General features: G+C 43.5%; 1 protein-coding gene across 1 annotated transcript in view; it reads left to right on the forward strand.

Moving 5' to 3' along the window:
• The first annotated feature begins 4,828 nt into the window (after positions 1–4,828).
• LOC134437131 (sodium/hydrogen exchanger 9B2) overlaps positions 4,829–22,500 on the forward strand; it is a 28,226-nt gene continuing 10,554 nt past the window's right edge. Inside the window, exons 1-3 of the mRNA XM_063186592.1 lie at positions 4,829–5,269; positions 7,618–7,716; positions 10,749–10,919. Of these exons, the coding sequence (XP_063042662.1) occupies positions 7,629–7,716; positions 10,749–10,919 (259 nt within the window). The 5' untranslated portion in view covers positions 4,829–5,269; positions 7,618–7,628. The remainder of the gene's footprint in view (positions 5,270–7,617; positions 7,717–10,748; positions 10,920–22,500) is intronic.

Here is a 22,500-nt window from a genome sequence, read left to right on the forward strand (position 1 = left end):
AGAGCAATTGCAAAGAGGGGTTAGTTTTTTTATTTTTTTTATTTTTATTTTTTTTATATAGAGTAAATAACGAGCACACACACACACAAACACACACACTAAACTAAACTAAACATACTGTCAGGAGTCTGCCCTGGGGCAAGGCCAGCTCAAGCATTAGTCTAGTAGATACTCTCGAAAGAGGAAGGTCTTTAGTTGTTTCTTGAAGGCTGCAAGAGATGTGCTTAGTCTTGCTGCCTCTAGGAGACCGTTCCACCACTTGGGTACCACAACGGAGAACAATCTTGACTGGGAGTACCTAGAGCGCCTGGATGGCAGAGCCAGACGGCTTGTGCTGGATGAGCGCAGTTCTCTTCCAGTAACATAAGGCGTTAGTAGGTCCTTCAGATAAGCTGGGGCCGTTCCTGTGATGGTTTTGTAGGCAGGGTTTCATGATCTACTCGGGACACTGTATATGTATATATATTTCAGATTAGGGGTGGCACGGTTCACAAAAGTCATGGTTCGGTCAATATCACGGTATGAAGGTCACATTTTTCGGTTATTCATGCTTCTTGTTATTCTTGTGCTAGCCTGTGCTTGCACTTGAATTGTCGTCAGCTGATACAAGCTTAGCAAGAGTTCCAAATGCCTTCTTTCGTCCACTTCTAATGCTATTAGCCATTCCCGTAATATGGCTGGTTTAGACAGTGGCAGTCGGTGAAAACGGTCGGGGTTCCAGCTTTTCATTTTACGGTCGCAGCCGGTGCGAACCGCGGACCATGCCTACCTAGCCACCTGATTGAGTAGCCTGCATCCGGGTCAGAGAGTTGCAACAGTGAGACACCTCTGAAAACACTGGCCAGTGAAAGATTGTGTGGTTCGATGACATTCTCTGTGCCTCGGTTTGATTGACGAGACCTTTGTGATGAAGTGTGTAGCGTTTTTGAAGTTGTTTATAGCGTGGAAACATCAGAAAAGAATAGGTTTAGAATTGGCCCCGCCGTGATGCGTTGGCTGCGTTTTTCACCAAAAAGCTTAAAATTAGCTAACTCCATAACGGCGCGGCATTGCCCGGAATGGCTCATCATTAGATACATTATGTGGCATGGGAAAGCGATGGTGAAACTTTCATTTTACGCCGGAACTATCCTTTAACCGACCTATCTATTTTGACCTGCGTGAAGCTGCACAAATACTCATACTGTTAAATACATTTTTTCAGACCTGTGATGTCACGCAGCACCCCCTCTACGTCCAAATTTCTCCAAAGTAATTTCAATTGAAGGGAATTTGTTTGTGCTCATTTGTGCTGTGAAAATTAACGCTTCAATCACTTGTTTTGTAAAGTTACAGCCGTTTTATTTTATTATTATGCTATCATTTTCTTAATATCACAACCATTTTTTTTACAGCACTATCCGGCACAAACATAGCACATACAGTACAATCTGCAGTGTTATTTCAGCATTTTGGGTCTGAGGGGGGGCAGCTTCACGCAGGTCCTATTTTGGACTACAGATGGAAATTAGCCCCTGGGCACATTTACATGCTCTGTATTGTGTGTATCAATATTCACTGTCCTGCAATCATACAAGAAAAAAGTAAAAATGAAATAATGACTTCTGTCACTCTGATTGCTTTCGGTCTGTGCTGTACACAGCCCTGGGGGGCGGAAAGTGAACTCAGACGTGCCCTTCTTTCTTCACCTCGTTGTAAAAATCACTGAACCATTTAAACAGTTTTGAAAATTTTATTTTAGTGCCGAAAACGTTATTTGAATTCATTATTTGGAGTGAAATGGCCCTGACTGACTGACTGGAGTAAACATTTGGAGAATTATTATCGTTATCGTTATTTTTAACTGACAAAATATTTGCATGTGTGCACCAGTAAATTCCTGTGCACCAAGTATCTGTACTTCTACCCAGACTTGAGACTTGATAGACCAAATGAAATTGAAGGTATTTACTGACAACACTGAAGTAGGCAGCAGTGATTCTCTTTGGTGCAGACCCCCACCTATACCCCCCTTCACAGGACGGGGAGCAACTGGTGGCGGTGGCCGTGGCTGGAGGGGCGGAGGGGGTGGTATCCACACCAGAGTACCGAGTGAACCATCGACCGAGTAAAGGGCCTGGATGACAACTGAAGCTGTTTTACTCACAGTGGCGAAGGCTGAAGAGAAGTTTGCAGTTTGGATCATGGATATCCACAGCTGCAGCAGAGACCCATTGCATTACCTACAGGGATAACCTGGCAATGCAGGCTGAAGGGGACGAGGTTGGGGTGTTGATGCCAGCATCAGCAAAAGAGCAGAGATAGACTGATTTTTAAATGAACGTGCAGGCATCCTACTGGCTACAGGTAAATGAATGAGAGCGTGACGACGTGGGCATAGCCAAAAAGTGATTGGTCGAATAAATGTCAATTATTAATTGAGCTAAACACTGTTTCGTCTTCCTGATAGAACTTGATGCTTTAGCTTTCATTGAATTAAATTAAATATTAAATATTTGGATAATTATTTATTGTATTTACCATTATTTTTGACCGACATATGCCAAAAAATACTTTTGGATGCTTGCACCAGTACATATACAGTAGAAGAGGTAACTATGCATATTTGGCCAAAGGCCAAAATAAATGGGCTTTCTTCTGCGCAATTCTGTTCAGATGCAGAGTCACTGCATCTGTATCTCCCTTCGGGCCGTAGGTTCGAGATGCCTGTGTGCAAAACTAAAAGGTAAAGCTGTAGTTTTGTACCCTCAGCTATTAATGCCCTAAACAGGACATGATTTCCCATCCTCCATCGAGCTCTATTTAGCCTATTTATTTATTCATTTACTTATTTATTCATCTTGTTATTGCTTATCCAATCAGGAGCATTTTGCTTGTTTTGTTTGTTTGTCAATGTTTTTGTTTTTGTTAGTCTCCTGTCTGTTGTTGTTGTCATTGTATTGTGTGGTGTTGTTGCAAGCCTCTACTTTTTTACCTGCAAACAAATCTACCTTCGGGTACCAATAAAGGTACCTTACCTTACCTTATGGTGAATGTAGTGTGGTATTTGTGCAAGCTTGTGAGGTGGTTTGCAAAAGTCCATCTTTTAATGTTCAATGTGCAAATTAGGCGTCACTATCTGTGATGTGTGTGTGTGTGTGTGTGTGTGTGTGTGTGTGTGTGTGTGTGTGTGTGTGTGTGTGTGTGTGTGTGTGTGTGTGTGTGTGTGTGTGTGTGTGTGTGTGTGTGTGCTGGGGTTGTCTGCTTCCATTTCTCCTTTCCATTCTGGAACTAACAACTAAACGATAATAGCCTGAACATTGGGTGACTCACAACAGACAGACAGACAGACAGACAGACAGGCACACACACACACACACACACACACACACACACACACACAAACCTTCCATTGTTGACTCAAATATTCACCGACACATGCACGCACGCACACGCACGCACACGCACGCACGCACGCACACACAAACACACACACACACACACACTGACACTCTCTTCCATTAATCCAACAGTCCAAGGAGTAATCACCACTCAACAGGTTGACTCTGCCAGCTTCTTGATTAATATTTATACCTGTGTGTGTGTGTGTGTGTGTGTGTGTGTGTGTGTGTGTGTGTGTGTGTGTGTGTGTGTGTGTTTGTGTGTGTGTGTGTGTGTGTGTGTGTGTGTGTGTGTGTGTGTGTGTGTGTGTGTGTGTGTGTGTGTGTGTGTGTGTGTGTGTGTGTGTGTGTGAGTGTGTGAGTGTGTGATTGCCCGTTGTACATCACAGCGTGGTGACCTCACAATTGAGGTTATGCAGAATCATATGTTGTTGCATGCATGAGATCGAGAAACAATTACACACACACGCACGCGCGCACACACACAGCATTGGTCACACACACGCGCACACACACAGCATTGGTCACACAAGGGACACTTTGAAGAGAGGGAGAACTAGAGCAGCTAATAACATGCCTTTACGAACAAACATGCACACTCACACGCACACGCACACGTACACGCACACGCGCACACACACACACACACACACACACACACACACACACACACACACACACACACACACACACACACACACACACGCGCGCGCGCACACACGCGCGCGCGCGCGCGCGCGCGTACACGCACAAGCCCCCCCCCACACACACGTACACACACACACACACACACACACACACACACACACACACACACACACACACACACACACACACACACACACACACACACACACACACACACACACACACACACACACACACACACACACACCATATGAGAGTACAGTGCGTGCATGTGTGAATGTGTGTGTGTGAGTGTGTGCGTGCGTGCGTGGGTGCGTGCGTGCGATTGTGCGTGTGTGTGTGCGTGTGTGTGTGTGTGAGAAAGCCAGAGGTCAGCATGGGGAAGTAACAAACTGTCCAGGTAATTCATCAATACAAATGACAAGCTCAATGTGCTAGTGTCTGTGTCTCTCATGGTCAAGTACACAGAGTCAACCTCAATCACTCTCTCTCACAGTGTTGCGTTACACCTTTAAGGGTCAAAGTTCCCTGGAAGGCGTCCATACACACACACACACACACACGCACACACACACACACACACACACACACACACACACACACACACACACACACACACACACACACACACACACACACACACACACACACACACACACACACACACACACACACACACACACGGGGAGAGAGATATAATGACTGGCTGGGGCTGGGAACTAGCAGGTGTGTGTGTTGGTGAGTCTGGTGTCCAGGGGAAGATTAGCAGTGTGACACACTCTGGGGGACAGCAACAACAGATAGCCTGCACACAGACACACACACTCACACATTTATATACACACATTCATATACACACATCTGCCCACAAACAGGTGGACATAGACACAGACACAGAGAGCTAGAGAGAGAAAGAATGAGAGACATAGGGGAATAGGAGGGTTAACGAGAGGGAGGGAGAGAGGAAGAAAGGGAGGCATAGAGAGAAAGAGAGAGACAGAGAGAGAGAGAGGCAGAGGGGGTGGAAGGAGCGGGTAAAGAGGAGGGAAGGAGAGAGAAAGAGGAAGAGAGAGCAAGACGGAGAGAGGGAGAGGACAGAGAAAGAGCAAGAGAGAGGGGCAGAAAGAGAGAGAGAGAGAAAGAGAAGGAGGGAGAGGGAAAGACACACAGAGAGAGGGAGAGAGAAACTCCAACTCTCCCCTGAGGGCAGGACGTACCTCTGGAGTGTGTCTTCTGAACAGGTAAGTCAGAGAACACCTGTGTGTGTGTGCTTGTATGTGTGTGTTACCTGAGCATGTCTGTATCTATGTTCATACTAGTGTGTGTTGAAAGCTTGAGTGCGCTTAAATCCTGCATCTTTTGTGGCAACTTGACTTTGATCTAAATTCCATCAATGATTAATTACGTTGGGTTGCTGTCTTTCTGTTAATGGGCATAGTCTGTTTGTCTGTCTCCTTGTGAGACAGGTAGTCCTCGCTCCCTTTCTTATCTCGAATTGGGTTAGTAAGTTCAAGTAGAGTAGAGAGGAGTAACTTTATTGATCCCCCATGGGTTAATTAAGGTGTCAAGTAGCTTACACGAATACACATGTCCACATGGACATTTCAAGACACAAGTAACTCAGGTTATAGTAGGGGATGGAAAAATTACAACTACAGAAAAAATTAAAATGCAATTGGGCAAAACCAAGTTGAGGTAGACAGGAGATTGACATCACCAAGAATGTGTGTTGACAGATAAGTTATAAAGACATAAATAGTAGGCTATTCAACAAAGAAACATAAATCCTTAAGTTCATTACCATGCATAGTGAGGCAAGACAAGGCAAGACCAGTTTTTGTGTAGAGACCATTTCATTCATTTCACAGAGCAGGGAAGCCGACAGAGGACAAAGGAGGGAGAAAGGGGCCCCAGAATTGGATCCTCATTACATTGTATCTATTGGGTGGGGGGCCCTTTGAGATGACTTTGTCCCGTGCCCAGACAAAGTTGTCAGCGGCCCTGCACAGAGGCAGTTCAATGTGCTTGCAGATGGAATAGGAGAGAGAGAGAGAGAGAGAGAGAGAGAGAGAGAGAGAGAGAGAGAGAGAGAGAGTTAGACAGCGAGCGTGTATAAAGAGAAAGGGAGAGAGAGATTTGTAAACGTTTTTGTCATGTTTTGTAATGTGTTGCAATGTTTTGTAAATGGTGTTGCAATGCAATGCTTCGCAATAGAAATACTACTGACCTAAAACGAACTGTGAGAGAGACACATATGGAGAGGTAGATAGTGAGGGACAAAGACATATTGAAGCACACACAGAAGATGTTGCACTGTTAATTGAAAAACTATAGTGTCGGGTGTATAGTGTAAAGTTTTGATTGCAGTAACACTTAAGTGTTTATAGCATAGCGAGAGCAAATGAGATTAATTAGAATAGGCCTGCAAAATAAATCACATGTTTTGCTAAAACGTGTCTGTTATGGTTTGTGTTGCCGCACACCTGTTAGTGAGGTCGGTGATGTAAAAAAACAAAACTCTTCTGACTTAAAATGAACTGACAGACACAGACAGACGTAGAGAGAAACAGAGAGAAGTGAGAGCCATATGGTGGTTACAGAGTTTTAAAAAAATCAGTGTTACAGTAAGTCAACACTAAAAGAGTCAATCTTACACCCTCGTGAGTGTATCTGGTCCAAGATATCTCCAAGTATTGAATTAACACTGCATTTTTACTGTGCACAAATTGGAGAAAATTCAACATGAATCTCACATTTTCTGAAATCCGTGATGGCTGTTAATTGTCTTGTGTTGCTGCTCACACGTGTTTGTTTGTGAGGTCAGCGATATGAGATAAACATCATCCCTACCGTAAGTGCTAATTTTATCTGGCCTAAAAATAGACCTGACTTCTGCTACCACAACCACCGTGTGCACAGGATTTCATGTAGGCCTACATTACTACTACACAGTAAAAACTGCAGTGTTAATGCAACACTAACAGAGTCGATTTAACACCTTCTAGAGTTTATTTGGTCCCAAAGCACTCTCTAAGTGTTGAATTAACACTGCATTTTTACTACTAGTACTACTACTATTGCTTCTTTCTTCTCATTGCCGTTTGTCTGTGGATATACTGAATCCAGGGAAAGCAACAGTGGGGGTACAAAGGGATCAGTTGTCCTGGGCACAGCGAGAGGAGGTCCAAGAATTGGGTCGCCATTGCATTGTATGCTTTGGGTAGGGGGGTCATTCAGATGGCTTTGGCTGAGGCCCGGTAAAAAAAGCTGTCAGTGGCTCCGGATATGCTGAATCCTGAGGATATACTGAACTGTAACGGTCTTTCTGAATTTGTCTTTACATTCTCTCTCTCTCTCTCTCTCTCTCTCTCTCTCTCTCTCTCTCTCTCTCGTTTCCTTTCTCTCCCCCTCTGTGTGTGTTTGTGTGTGTGTGCGCGTGCATGCATGCATGCATGCATTGTGAGTGCGTGTGTGTGTGTGTGTGTGTGTGTGTGTGTGTATGTGTGTGTGTGTGTGTGTGTGTGTGTGTGTGTGTGTGTGTGTGTGTGTGTGTGTGTGTGTGTGTGTGTGTGTGTGTGTGTGTGTGTAGGCTATATAGTCATGAGTGAGTCAGGCTCCAGTGGCTGCTGCTCGCGGCTGAGGGCCTGCCCCAAGCCCAGAGGACTTCTGGCCACCGCCATCACCAAAGGTGTGTACTAGTGTGTATGTACGTACAGTATTGGTGTGTGTGTGTGTGTGTGTGTGTGTGTGTGTGTGTGTGTGTGTGTGTGTGTGTGTGTGTGTGTGTGTGTGTGTGTGTGTGTGTGTGTGTGTGTGTGTTAGTTCATATCCACAATCATCACCAAAGGTGTTTACACCAGTGTTTGTGTGTGCGTGTGTGCGCGGCACATGTCCTCAAGCAAAACCAAAGGTGTGCATGTGTGTGTCTGCGTGGATACGTGCATGCGTGAATAAATGCATGGCGTGCATGTGTATGTGCATGAGAGCGTGCATGGTGCATGCATGTGTGTGTGTCTACAGGCATTGCCAAAGGTGCACGTGTGTGCTTGCGTGCGTGCGTGTGTGCGTGCGTGCGTGCGTACGTTACCACAGTAGTCATCAAAGGTGCACCTGTGTGATTGGCAGTGCCCTGTGGCATATGGGGTTTAGAATAATCATAGGGTAGAGTGCTGCTTACTGGATAAATGTACGTAGCCTATGTGTAGTGTGGTGTACATGTATGCATGTGCGGTTTATGATGTGTAATCTGGTGCATGTACTGTATACTGCGGCTTACTGTACGGTGGGGTGTAATCTTGTCTTATGGGTGGGTGTCGTATAACACGTTTATTTAAGTGGTACATGTGTTTATGACGTAATGTAGGCCTACACTGCCACCCTATTCAAAACAGTTGTTGAAAAATACATTCATTCATTAATAAATAAAACGTCTATAAAAGTGTGTGTGTGTGTGTGTGTGTGTGTGTGTGTGTGTGTGTGTGTGTGTGTGTGTGTGTGTGTGTGTGTGTGTGTGTGTGTGTGTGTGTGTGTGTGTGTGTGTGTGTGTGTGTGTGTGTGTATGTGTCCACATGCGTGCATCAACATGCGTACAGCGTATGCGTTTGTGCATGTCTGTCTGTCTACAGTATGCATTGCATAGGTGTGTTGATACACTGAGCTCAATCTCAAGCTCAGTTAGGTCTCGAGTTGAGTTAATGTACAATCTTAAGGCAATTAAAGGGGCTCTAGGTAGGATTAAAAGTTTAATTAATCACTGTCCCGACTCAGACGATGCTTAGAGTCATTAGTAAGTGAACGATGACTCTCGCAACCACTTCCACGGTCCGCTGTCAGAAAACTCCAAATGCAACTTTTGACAGAGCAGTCCAAACGAGTGTCGTGGGAAACACTTTTCATACGAAAAATCGCTTTACATACCGTATTCAGATTTGTATCAACTGCTGGCAGTCTGGAGCCCATTCTCGTGAAAATCAACTACAAGCTTCGTGGTGCCGCTACGATATAGCCTCATTTTTTGCAGTTGGGCAACGCTCGCTGTCGTCGAGAGTGGGTGAGAGAGAGGGTGAGAGAGAGCGAGTGAGAGAGAGAGACCACCTGAGCAGCGTGCGTGCATTCCGGGAGGGGAGCGCTGTCGTTGTGTCAGCTTCATGCCATGTCTCCCTTCCTCCAACATTATCCCTAACCTTAACCCTAAACCTAACCCTAACCCTAACCCTAACCTTAACCCTAACCCTAAACTTAACCGTAAATCACTTGTTTGAAATGTTTGATTACCGTCGTTTCCAGTTAGCCTTCAGTCGCGCTTGATTGTTGACGTCCGTCCGCATTATTCTTCCCCCCAGAACCAAACTACCCCAATTGTCAGTTCCCCCTTTCGTCGCCCAACCACGAGAAACGAGGCTTTACCTAAAGGCACCACGAGGCTTAAAGTTGATTTTGTCTGTTTTTCTCGTAAAGACTTCACGTATGGCGCGAGTTACTGTTGCAGTCTGTGATGAAAAACATTCTCACAGCAAGTTTATTTAAATAGCATTTTTCATTACTCTGTAGATTTTGAGACAGGGATGCCACGGGCACTGCGCATACGACGTCATCCTACATTGTGCCCCTTTAACTGACTTGCAATGGTTTACAGCTGTGGTCTCCAATTATTTTTCTCCAAGGGCCAAATTATGTACTGCAAGTGAAGGTCAGATTAGACTTCTGCAACTGCGCTCGTCAAAACTCGCGTGGGAGTGGCCATGAACCAACATTGTATTCATGCATCTGCGAGTTCTGCGAGGTCCGAGGTCTCGTCGCGAGCCACATTTGAAATTGCGCGATTAGGCTACTTTCACTACATTGTAAGCACTGCGGTCATTATTAAGCAATGTTGCTTTCTATCCCGGTTAGCTAGGTATTTTCACACAAATTGCAAAGGCAATGCACTGGTATCATTATTTGACATACCCAGTCTGTTTTCAGAGCAGAAAATGCAAGCATGTAAAGACAGTTGATTCTGCCGATGTGTGTTTACATTCGGTGGAGGAACGGTAGTAAAACCGCAGGCATTGTGCAACAAGTGTTCAACTGATGCATTGTTTGTTAGCTTGTAGCTTCGTGTATTTACACACATTTACACACAAGGCATTAATAAAGTTTTTAACAGAATACAGCTCTGCTCTCGCAAACTACTGGCATTGCGCTGCCACAAGAACAGAACAAGGAAGTAGCGAGACGACCAATCATAGCGCCTTTTTGTCTGCGTACTCCGACGGATAGTTAGAATTTTTTCGAGGCGCTCGACGACGGGCGCAGAGCCTCTGAGAGGGGGGCGTGGACTCGCATAGACAGAAAACGGACGGACGCAGATTCTATGCGTCCGAAGCATAAATCTAGCTTGAGGCTGCGGGCCAAATCTACGCCACAACCCAATGAGAAACAAGTTTGATGTTTGGACAGACAATAGTTTTTCGCTTTTTCGTTTTCCCTTCTTGTCAGTGTCTGTTATGAGACTGTTAGCATAAGATCTAACTCTCTGTGAATGCTTTGGAGAGATATCACCCACTGTTTTAGTGAAAAAAAATCACACTTTTCATTTGTTCTGACCTCATGTTGGGCCAAATCTTTGCCATGCCCGGGCCGGATTTGGCCCCGCGGGCCTTTGTTTGGAGACCAATGGTTTACAGTGTACGTAGGCCTATATTCATGCGTGCGCCTGCGTGTGTTTGTGTCCTACAGCGGTGATGGGGGCCCTGGTGTTCGGCGTGGTGTGGTCCATCACGGGGCCCGAGTGTCTGCCGGGGAGGAACCTGTTCGGGCTGGTCATCCTGTTCCTGTGTGCCGTGGGAGGGGGCAAACTAGTGGGCATGGTGCAGTTCCCCACCCTGCCTCCCCTGCCTCCTCTGCTGGGTAAGCAACCAATTACAACAGTGTACAGTCATTGGGTATGAATGCCACGCCACCACTGACACTGCTGGTTTCAACTGTTTTTTTTTGTTTGGTCTCTATCTTGTATTCTTGCATGTTTATTGTTGAATCTTCTGCTTGTTGATGTTTGTGTGTAATTCAGACTCAGTGCCCATAACACATTTCACTTCAGAAGAGGCAGTAAAGGTTCTCCCTACCCCTATCCTATCCTATTCTATAATATCCTATCCTATCCTATCCTATCCTGTCCTATCCTGTCCTATCCTATCCTATCCTATCCTGTCCTATCCTATCCTATCCTATCCTATCCTATCCTATCCTATCCTATCCCATCTTCTCCTCTCCTCTCCTCTCCTCTCCTCTCCTCTCCTCTCCTCTCCTCTCCTATCCTCTCCTCTCCTCTCCTCTCCTCTCCTCTCCTCTCCTCTCCTCTATCACGCTTGCGTCCTCTCTGGAACTTGTTTTGGAATGGCATAACTGACAAGAGATTTGACTTATAGGTCTGTATGTGATGCTTGATACATCAACTTTGCACATTCAGTATTTATGTCATTGCCTGGCTCACACTAAGAACAAGGTCAACACGCTTAAGTCACATGCAAACACTCAAAAAAGCAAAATGCTGTCTGACGGGCTGACTGACATTGTTTAGAGACTTCTCCTTTTTCCACTCAGCTCACCCTATTTGTTTTTCTCTCTATGAATTCCCTTTAGTCCCCTAATATGGTGACTCTCTGTAGAGAAACAGTGGCTTACGGCGCGCTGGTCGCTTTGGTTGCTTTCGATGTGCTAGCTCGTCATACCTGAGGCTGACTGTGGTTCTCTTGATATGTCTTTCTTAGACAGAATCTTCCCTGATACTAAACAAACAGGCAATGGTTTTAAGTAATGGTGTTGAATGTGTGCTATATACCGAATAACGACTGCAGTTGCTGTGTTGAATATACACAGCATTTTTTTGCACAGTCTACACAGGAAGATTATGTTTCTCCGTACAGCACAGCACAGCACAGCCAGGCCCTTGGTCCTTAATAAAGTGTAGTATGAGGGACTGTTATATACAGTATATACAGCATAATATTTACATAATAGACTGTCTGTGGCACTGTTACAAGTTGTCAGCACCCTTTAATATAAATTTGGCCACCAGCCTAGCTATATAATAGTTCTTTGTGTAGGCACTTACAGTATAAGGACCAGGGATAGACTGGGACCAAAAAGCATCCCTGGTATTTTTGTCTTAGATTATTCCCTCATACACACAAAACACAAGCCACTTTCATAGTACTGTATATCCCGATTGGCTCAGTCCATTGCGTATATTTGAGATGCATTTCCCCCTCCAAACTGTGGGCCGGCCCGTTTTGTTAGAGTCTGTGTGTGCTTATATGCGTGTGTTACCTGAGCATGTGTCTGTGTTAGTCTGACTTAGACTATTCCCTCATACGCACAAAACACAGGGCATTTTCATAGTACTGTGTATCCCGAGTGGCTCAGTCCACTGCGTATATTTGAGAAGCACCAATGCATCGCCCCCTCCAAACTGTGGGGCGGCACGTTAAGGGGAAAACAACCACAACAACGACAATGACAACAACAACAACAACAACAACAACAACAACAACAACAACAATAACGATAACAACAACAGCAACAGCATCGGCCCCTGAGGACTGTTTGTCCACTGGGAAAATGCCCTGTATGCCAGATGACCAATCCAGCCCTGCTGCGGCCCAGTTACTGCTGTAGCCTCGCCATAAATGTGCCCTTGCCTGCAGTACGCTGTGGGGCTGGCTTGCCACGACCACATTTTTAATTAGGAGACAGGGATGTCTCTAGCCTGACAAGCAAGCCAGACTATAGCATGAAAAATTAAGTCTGGAACCGCAAGGTTCAGAAAGCTGAGGGCTGTGAACAGTGTTGCCAGATGGGAAATGCTGAATTATCGAAACCTCAAAATTATCGTTTTTGCGGTCTTTTTAGGAGGACATTATCGTACAAGACCTAAATTGTTGTTTCAAGCCATTTAAATGAACTGAATGACAACTCTGCAGAGCACGAAATGGACAAAATTATGGTACAAATACGATAATTATCGTACATCTGGCAACACTGGCTGTCAGTGACACTAAGCAGTTCCTGTTGAAAATATCTCTGGTATGACCGATCATCAGAGCAAAAGTGACTAACCCATCCCAATAGTGACTAATTTGCCCCAATGATTCCAACAGAGGGGGAAAAAATCACATTGTGATTTGTGGGCAGGGGTCCGTTTCTCGATTCTTGTCGTTGCTAACCGTCTTAAGACCGTCTTAAGACCGTCTTACCGTTCCGTTGGATTTAGTGGTGAGCGTCGCTGTCGAGAGAGAGTTGAGTCGCTCTTACGAAGGACTTTGCTAACGTCGGTAGCAAAGACGCTTTCGAGATACGGACCCCAGGCTTGTTGCAAAAAAAAACAAAAAAAAACAAAATCTTGGGTCCAAAAGGGGGTTCCAAAAAGAAGCTTGGCCTAAATCACAACTCAGTTGCTCTTGTATGCTTGACCCAGGGGTGGAAAAGTAACTTATTACTTTTACTCAATATTGTACTTGAGTAGCTTTTATGAATACTTTGTACTTTTTAAGTACATTTTTAAATTAATACTTTTACTTGTACTTGAGTACATTTTGAACCAAGTACTTTACTCAATTACACTGGAACCTGGCCTGAGTACTGAGTAAAAAAAAATGACTGAGAGACAAAATGCCATGCACAATAATGCCACAATCCGCCAGAAATGAAAGATTGTGCAGGATGGCACACAGCATTTCCACTATTTTACTATCTTGTATCAACGTATTGGATGATGGCTGGTGCCAAGCAAGAGATAGAGGTTATGGAGGATGATATTCAAGAAAAATAAACATGACATTCTCAAGAGGAAAGCTAATTAAAAGTAACTAAGTACTTTTTCCTCAAGTTACATTTTAAGTGAAGTACTTTTTACTTTTACTTGAGTAGATTTTTAGATAGGTACTTTTACTTGTACTTGAGTAGAATTTAAGCAAAGTAAAGATACTTTTACTTGAGTACACATTTTCTGTACTCTTTCCACCTCTGGCTTGGCCTGCCCTGTTGCCCAGCCACGGCTGTACTCACCCATGCCTGGGGAACAGCATCTTAATCCAGGCTTGCCCATCGCTGGTCAGACTGTAAATTATATGCATGCCTCATTTCTATTCTTAGGCAGTAAGCTACAGTAGGTGCACACCAAGGGGATAAAAAGGTCTGCTATCATTATTACACGGTGTCATAAAAGATTTACAACTGCACTAGGCTACCTCTTACAGTACTTGTGGTGTGAGTCTAGCGGCTTAAAGAAAGGTGTGTGTGTGTGTGTGTGTGTGTGTGTGTGTGTGTGTGTGTGTGTGTGTGTGTGTGTGTGTGTGTGTGTGTGTGTGTGTGTGTGTGTGTGTGTGTGTGTGTGTGTGTGTGGTGAGAGACAGACAGACAGAAAGACAAAGAAAGAAAGAAAGAAAGAAAGAAAGAAAGAAAGAAAGAAAGAAAGAAAGAAAGAAAGAAAGAAAGAAAGACAGTGTGCACATGTGTGCGTGTAGATGTGTGTGTGTGTGGGTGAGAGAGAGAGACAGAGAGATAGAGAGAGAGAGAGAGAGAGAGAGAGAGAGAGAGAGAGAGAGAGAGAGAGAGAGAGAGAGAGAGACAGAGACAGAGACACACACAGAGACACACACAGAGAGAGAGGCAAAGACACAGAGATAAAAAGACAGACAGAGAGAGAGAATGGCCACATGAGAGAGATCAAAGCAAGCTGAGGTACAGTACTGTAGGCCAGTGGTTCTTAACCTGGGGTGCGGGCACCCCCTGGGGGTGCGCCAGAGATTTCAGGGGGTGCGCGGAATTTTGTTTGTGTTGAGGTTGTGACCAAAATTCTGCTTCCAAGCATTATAATTGGGTCAAATTAAGACCACATTTAAAGATGTTTTCGTCCCCATGTAAATTGTAGTATTGATTAATGTCTAAAGTAAGAATAATTGTAATTAATCACTTAAATCATTTTTTTTGGTGCGTATACACGTGTAGACATTTGGGATGGGGGTGCGCGCCTTGTCTTGGGAACAGCTAAGGGGGTGCGTTCAGAAAAAAAGGTTAAGAACCACTGCTGTAGGTGTAGTGCAGCAAATACCTCAAACAATCTTTCACTTGGTGATACAAGCATCAAATTTGGTTCAGAGGTGCTTCAGACCCTACTCTTTTAGAAAAGGTCGCTATCCAGGTGAAAAAACAAAATGGCGGCCATTTTCCAAGATGGCCACCATGCAGATATGAATTAGCAACTGAAACAACTGTTCAAATGGTGATACAAGCACTGGAATTGTCATAGATACTCCTTAGACACACTTCTTTTGAAAAGGCATGCAGGCCACTTGAAATCCAAGATGGCCGTCCATTTTCCGAGATGGCCTCAATACATATTATTGGAATCGGTTATGGGACAAAAAGGGCACTACTGTTACGGAGCTGACAAAAGCGTGAAACTTTGCACGATGCTTCCTTAGGACCCCCTCAATGATTTAAGCCTAGGAGCCCAAGTGAAATGCTCAATTTTCATATCAATCAAGTGAATAATACATGTACATATCATGTGTCAGCTTGGATTATCTACCTCTATAAGGTCATTACAAAATGAAATATATATTGATTTGTGTTCAGATATGTATATCTCAAGTCCTAAGTGTACTGTGGAGTGATAGGGGCCTTTATGCTTGGGAAATTATGAATAATCAATGTGCAATACACCATACAGTATATTGACAAATACAGTACTTTATAATAATAATAATAATAATACATTTTATTTTTGAGCGCCTTTCAAGATACCCAAGGACACTTTACAATCAAAACAAATACATAACAGTAGGGAAAGTAAAACAAAGCTTCAGTGAATTAACAATAGGAGAGTAATTAAAATGCAAAAATAAAATAGAAATAAAAGTACAATAAAGATAAATGTTTTCAAGTAAGAAAAAGAAGTAGAAAGCATTTGAAAATAAAATAAAATGAGGGGAAAAATAATATGTAAAATTAAAAATAAACTGATGATTAAAATAAAGTGGAAGTGCCTGTCAATGAAGTGGAAAAGCAGAAATGAAAAGGTGTGTCTTCAGCTTGGATTTAAAAGTAGATAGTGTAGAACACTGACGAAGTGACAGTGGGAGTGAATTCCAAAGTTTGGGGCCAACAACACTAAATGCCCTGTCGCCCATGGTGCGCAGGTGTGTGTAGGGAACTGTAAGGAGGAGTGAATCAGTGGAGCGTAGTGTGCGGGTGGGATTGTATGGGGTGAGGAGACTTGTGATGTAGGAGGGTGCAAGGTTGTGCTGGGCCTTGTAAACAAGGAGGATAATTTTAAAATGGATACGTGATTGGATAGGAAGCCAGTGTAATTGATAGAGGATAGGGGTAATGTGATGCCAGGGTCTGGTGTGTGTAATTAGTCTTGCTGCTGAGTTTTGAATATATTGTAGACGGTTAATCACCCAGGTGAAAAAGTGGTTCAATTTAGTACAATAAAAGCATGACTGAAGTGTACTTAGCATGTTAAAAGTGCACTCGTGCTTTTTGTGCTAAGAAAAAGTATGTTTACAATATGCTTATTTAAAGTGTACTTAAAATTAGATGTAATTAAGTTGCTCTCAAAGAAAGTACACTTAGCGAACCATACTTCAAGTGGACTTCGAAGATGTTTGGCTGAAGTGTATTTAGAGGAATATACTAACAGTGTTCTAATAGTGAACTTACTAAAAGTGTATTTTTTAATAGCATATTGCAATTGTACTTTTTTAAAGTGCAATATGATTACACTTCACCCAAATGTCTTTGAAGTGTGATTTTCTATAGTGTGATTTAAAGTAAATCGTTTTAACATATTGCAAGTACACTTTTTCTAAGTGCACCATGATTGTACTTCAACCAAATATCTTCAAAGTGTGCTTATGTCACAGGTGGGGCGCGCGTTTGCTGGCCGCGCCCACTTTGATACTACTACCCTGGGAGTTCACTGCACAACACCAAAAACCAAGACACAAGTTCCAGTTTTCGTTCTATTTATTTACCACCACTGGATTAAAAGTCAAAGGGGTAGGCCTAGTTGTCTCTGTCCATTACCCACGGGGGAACCCACCCATGCCCAAGTCTGAAGTCTCCAATGGAATGCTTGGACAGTCCAGCCACCAAGTCTATCCGTGCGGGGGTTGCGAGGTGAATTACACTGCAACGGGGGCATGGCACACACGTTCAATCGGGAGCAACTGGCGGTGATGAGAAGCGATGGGAGTTCTTCTGCGTAGGCCCGAAATAGCTGGTTGGTCTTCAGCAGTCTTGGGTGCGAGCGAGAGGAAAAGAGAGAGCGAGAGAGAGAGACAGAGAGAGCGGCGCACTCACGGGGGCCACAGTAACCAGGCGAATACGAGTCACTCATCTTCACGGTGGGGTGCATGTCCGTCTCACCCCATTCCATCGAGGCAGGTTCACCTGGCCGTCACTCTGATTGCGGACTCCTTCTGGGCACTATGCCAGTCGCGCTCTCCTCCGTGCTGCCAGTTTGCCTTCTGATCCATAGGACCGCGTCCACTTCTCATCCAACTTCTCGTCCCTTTCGCCTGGCTCTGTCCGGTTACCGGTGTCCGACGTCTCCCATCTTGCCGCTCCACTCTCGCCTCTCTCTCCCCTCAGGATGGCATTCTCGCAGTCATCTCTCCTTGCGGCTTCCTCCTCACAGTGTAGTTTCTTGCCGTTGAAAACTCTGCTCACCAACCCACGTGCACCAATCACCTCCATCCTCCTCACCTGCGCTCCATTATCCTAATCATGCTCCAGGTGCATTACATTGGGAATGAATGACATCTAGTTTTCGGTTCACTTGGGCCTCAATTGTCACCCCGTGACACTTACACAAAGTGCATTTACCCATAATGCACCATCATGCATGTCCCATCCTGCAATGCACTTCTTGAAGGTACATTTCTCAAACAGAAAGCCATTCATCCTGAAGGAATATTTTTGGTTTGCATGAAAATATTACTCATTGTTATATTCTGTGTGTCTGTATTTAGGGGTTTTTAAAATTTAAAGTGGTACACAAAAAATGACCATGTTCCCACCGTCATTATGATGGTCACGTATATGTTCTGGTATATATAGGCTCACACTTCTCATAGTTTCCTTGTTGGAGGTAAGTTGGAATTAATTGTTCAAACAATTAATACAGTGTCACCATAAATCATCAATCAATGTGATCAATTGCAGGAAGGAGGAGCAAGATTGAACCAAAGTGAAATGTGTACCTGAAATCTCTGTAACAATGCAATGATTGTAAGTGTCAGTAATGCTAGGCATGCATACCGGAGCACTACTGTGCCTGTGGTTGTGTGTAATGTACAAGCTCTGAGATTCAGCATGGATTGTAATATTACATTTATATTATTTCATGTACTTGGGAGTGTACTGTAAATACACTTTAAGCATACCTGTTATATATTTACAATACTTCATATGATATACTTTTTACAGACTTAAAATGTTCCAATGTAGTGCAAAGAAGCATGAAGTTAATATACTTTTATTGTACTTCTAGTAACAATAAAATGTTATAGAAGTGTACTCAAGCACACTCTTAATGCCATACGAATGCATGAAAAGCGTGTTTGGAGCATACTTTCAAAAGTATGCTTGTAGTGCACTTAAAGTTGTCCAAAAGCGGTGCCAATTTAGCATCCTCAGTGTGCTGCAAGTGTGCTGAAGTACTGCTTTAGTAGTGCTTCAGCGCACTAATAGTGCAATGAAGCGCACTTTAAATCGCCGAAAATAGCACACTTTGTACTAAGTACGGTCAAAAAAAGTACACTTTAAGTATATGGGTTTTTCACCTGGGCAATTTAGTAGGGAGACCAGTGAGTAGGGCATTGCAATAATCTAATCTGGAGGTTACGAAAGCGTGGATGAGGGTCTCAGCAGAGGTAGGGGTAAGAGAAGGGCGGAGTCTGGAGATGGTTTTAAGGTGGAAAAACGCAGTTTTGGTGAGTTGTTTAATATGGGATTCAAAGGAGAGCGAAGAGTCGATGATGACAAGGATTTCTTACTTCAGAGGAAGTGGAGGTAAAATAGTCAGGGATAGAGAACTGAGAAAGGTTTATCTTTTTAAGTAATGATGGAGTGGCGATGATGATGGCTTCGGTTTTGTTTTGATTAAGTTTAAGAAAATTTTGGGTCATCCAATTACTAATTTCATTTAGGCAGGTTGTTAAGTTAGCGAGGGGGAGTGGATGGGAGGGTTTGGTGTGAATGTAAATTTGGGTGTCATCTGCATAACAATGAAAATGTAGGCCATGTTTTTGGAGAATGTCACCAAGGGGAAGAATGTAAATGATGAAGTGTAGGGGGCCTAGAACTGAGCCTTGAGGAACTCCATGTGTGAGGACTGAATTTGGAGACCGGAAATCACCAATAGAGACAAACTGCTCTCTTCCAGTTAGATAGGACCTGAACCAGGAGAGTGCAGTACCAGTGATGCCCAATAGGGTTTCCAGCCTTGTGAGAAGGACGTTGTGGCAGACTGTGTCAAAAGCAGCTGTTAAATCAAGTAGCAGGAGGATACTGAAATGGCCTGAATCCGCAGCTAACAAAAGGTCGTTTACGACCTTGACTAGTGCAGTTTCAGTGCTATGCTTAGCCCTGAACCCAGACTGCAGTTCCTCCCATAGGCTAAATGATGTCATGTGTTCTTGAAGCTGTAAGGCCACAGTACGCTCTAGCAGCTTGGAGATGAAGGGAAGGTTTGAGATGGGACGGTAGTTTTTAAAATCATCCGCTGCAGCTCCAGTTTTTTTGAGGACAGGCGTGATGGCTGCAATCTTTAGGGAGTTTGGAACTATGACTGTCAGGAGAGAGGTGTTAATCATGTTAGTAAGGAGGGGACTGAGAACTGGTAGACAGGCCTTGACAGGCGGTAGGCCTGGCCTTAGTGACAAGATCACAGACAGTTTCAATATTAACGGGAGAGAAGGAGGAAAATAGTTGAGGAGGTGTCTGAAGAGAAGGGCTGTCATTTAGAGTGGGGGAGGGGAGAGACTGTAGTTGATTGTAAATGGTGTTGATTTTGTTATTAAAATAGTTCAAGAACTCACAGCAGAGATCAGTTGAAGGGGTAAGTGGGAAGGGTTGAGATGGTTTGAGAATATTGCTAACAGTGGAGAAGAGTGCTCTGGGATTGCCCTGGCCTGTACTGATAATAGAGCTGTAATACGAGGACTTGGCCTTGTTTAGGGCTTCCTTGTATGCTAGGACATGGTCCTTAAAAGCAAGCGCATGAACAGTAAGCCCAGTCTTTTTACTGAGACGTTCGAGCCTACGGCCAGCTGCCTTCATTTCCCTAAGCTCAGAATTAAACCAAGGAGCTGAGTGAGAAAATGAGACAACACGCGTTATGTATTGTATGTATTAGCAAAATGGTTTTCTGGTCTACTTTGTGCTTAAACTTAGATGACATGTTGGCTACCTAACCACTTAATGTATTGATTGCTTGTTATGTTTTATTTGTGCGTGTGGTCCTTTGTTTAAAACATATCTGCCTGCCTGCCTTCCCTCTCTCACACAATCAAGTCTTTCAAAAACTTTAAACAACAGCATGTGGAAATGCCATTGGCTTTGGAGGGATACAGCTGTCAAAGTAGCCTACAAGTCATCAAGACTATAGGCCTACTGTACTGTACTGTGGCGTAGTGTACTCTGCTATACTGTACTGTACTGTACTGTATTGTACTGTACTGTACTATACTATATGCTACTGTACTTTTACTTTACTATACTGCACCGTACTGTTGTATGCTACTGTACTGTACTGTACTGCACCGTACTATATGCTACTGTACTGTGCTGTACTGTACTGTACTATACTCTACTGTACTGTATGCTACTGTACTTTACTGTACTGCACCATACTGTATGCTACTGTACTGCACCATACTGTATGTTACTGTACTGTGCTGTACTGTACCGTACTGTATGCTACTTAACTTTACTGTACTGCACCGTACTGTATGCCACTGTACTGTGCTGTAGTGTACTATACTCTACTGTATTATACTCTACTGTACTGTACTTTACTATACGGCACCATACTGTATGCTACTGTACTTTACTGTACTGTACTGTACTGTACTGTACAGTACAACTACACAGAACTGAAACATTTAGAGCATTCTGAGGTCATGTACAATATGATGCAAAAATAGTAGTGGGAATGAGTTATGTTACTGTTACCACTCAAAATCTTGAAGGTTAAAAAAGTCATATGGCATTTATATATATTATACGTATACCATATGAGAATTGTTTTTTAACATAGATATTTCTCTTAAAGGTGGCAAAGACCTACGGTAGGTAACATGTTGTCCATCAGCTGTCATTTTTGAAGTAGCAATTGAAATACTCAATGATTACTGAGTTTATTGTAATGCAACTTGTGACACAAGTACTAGGTGAGGACTTGTTTGCAAATTCAGGAGGAAAAAAAACAATTCTCACACCTCTGCCTACTTACTCAACACCTACTTAGAAATCATTCCCATTTGATTTGAACTGAAGATATAGCCTACATGTACTGTATATTGAGTGATCTGTAATGCCATTCTTAAAGACTGAAATGCAGTCACTATAGACATAATGCTACTTGTGAAAATTTAGAATTAGATGATCTCATGGGTTCTTCATACACATGGAGAGGTATTGTCCTTTACCCTCTCTCATACACATAAAAAAATATCTGTTATGGAAATTAGAGGATGGAGAACCTGCTACCTTGGACATCATCTTGCAATGACCCAATTCAGATGCAGCTGAGCGAGCATTAGCAGCAGTCTATTCTCACCATAGTTTTAGTGTGGGAAATGCTCATTTTAATTCAGACCAAGAATCTTCTCAACATTTTCACAATGTTACATTTGCTGTCAAACATGTAAGCACAGACTCACCCATACTTTCACACTATGAACATTTTTGTAGTTGCAGCAATCTGGTCAAGTAGGCTACCCCTGCCCTTGCTTCATCTCTGCTGAGTTCGGGACTATATTAACATCGTCAGCTAAGTAAAATGCCATGTAATAACAAGGTAATGCATGACATATTGTATATGACATGGTAGAATGTTTTTCTTTTTCCGAGGGCTCCGAGGCTAGAATTACAGCATATACCCTAAAGAAACACCATGCAAAGTGTGGCGCTTTTGTCACTTCCATAACATCTGTATTATATCTGTATTGCGGCCATCTTGGAAAATGGCTGCCATCTTGTTTTTCCACCTGGATAGCGACCTTTTCTGGGAAAGTAGCTCCTGAAGCACCTGTGAACCAGATTTGGTGCTTGTATCACCAAGTGAAAGATTCTTATGGAAAATTGACTTAACATCCTTCACTAGTGGAGTACAATGGCAAGTATTTACAAGCCCGGGCCACAGCCTATACAGCACAGGCTCTGTGTACTGTACGCAAACATAAACAATAGTCTATGA

Source organism: Engraulis encrasicolus, chromosome 21 (genome assembly GCF_034702125.1).
Source record: "Engraulis encrasicolus isolate BLACKSEA-1 chromosome 21, IST_EnEncr_1.0, whole genome shotgun sequence".
Taxonomy (NCBI): Eukaryota; Metazoa; Chordata; class Actinopteri; order Clupeiformes; family Engraulidae; genus Engraulis; species Engraulis encrasicolus.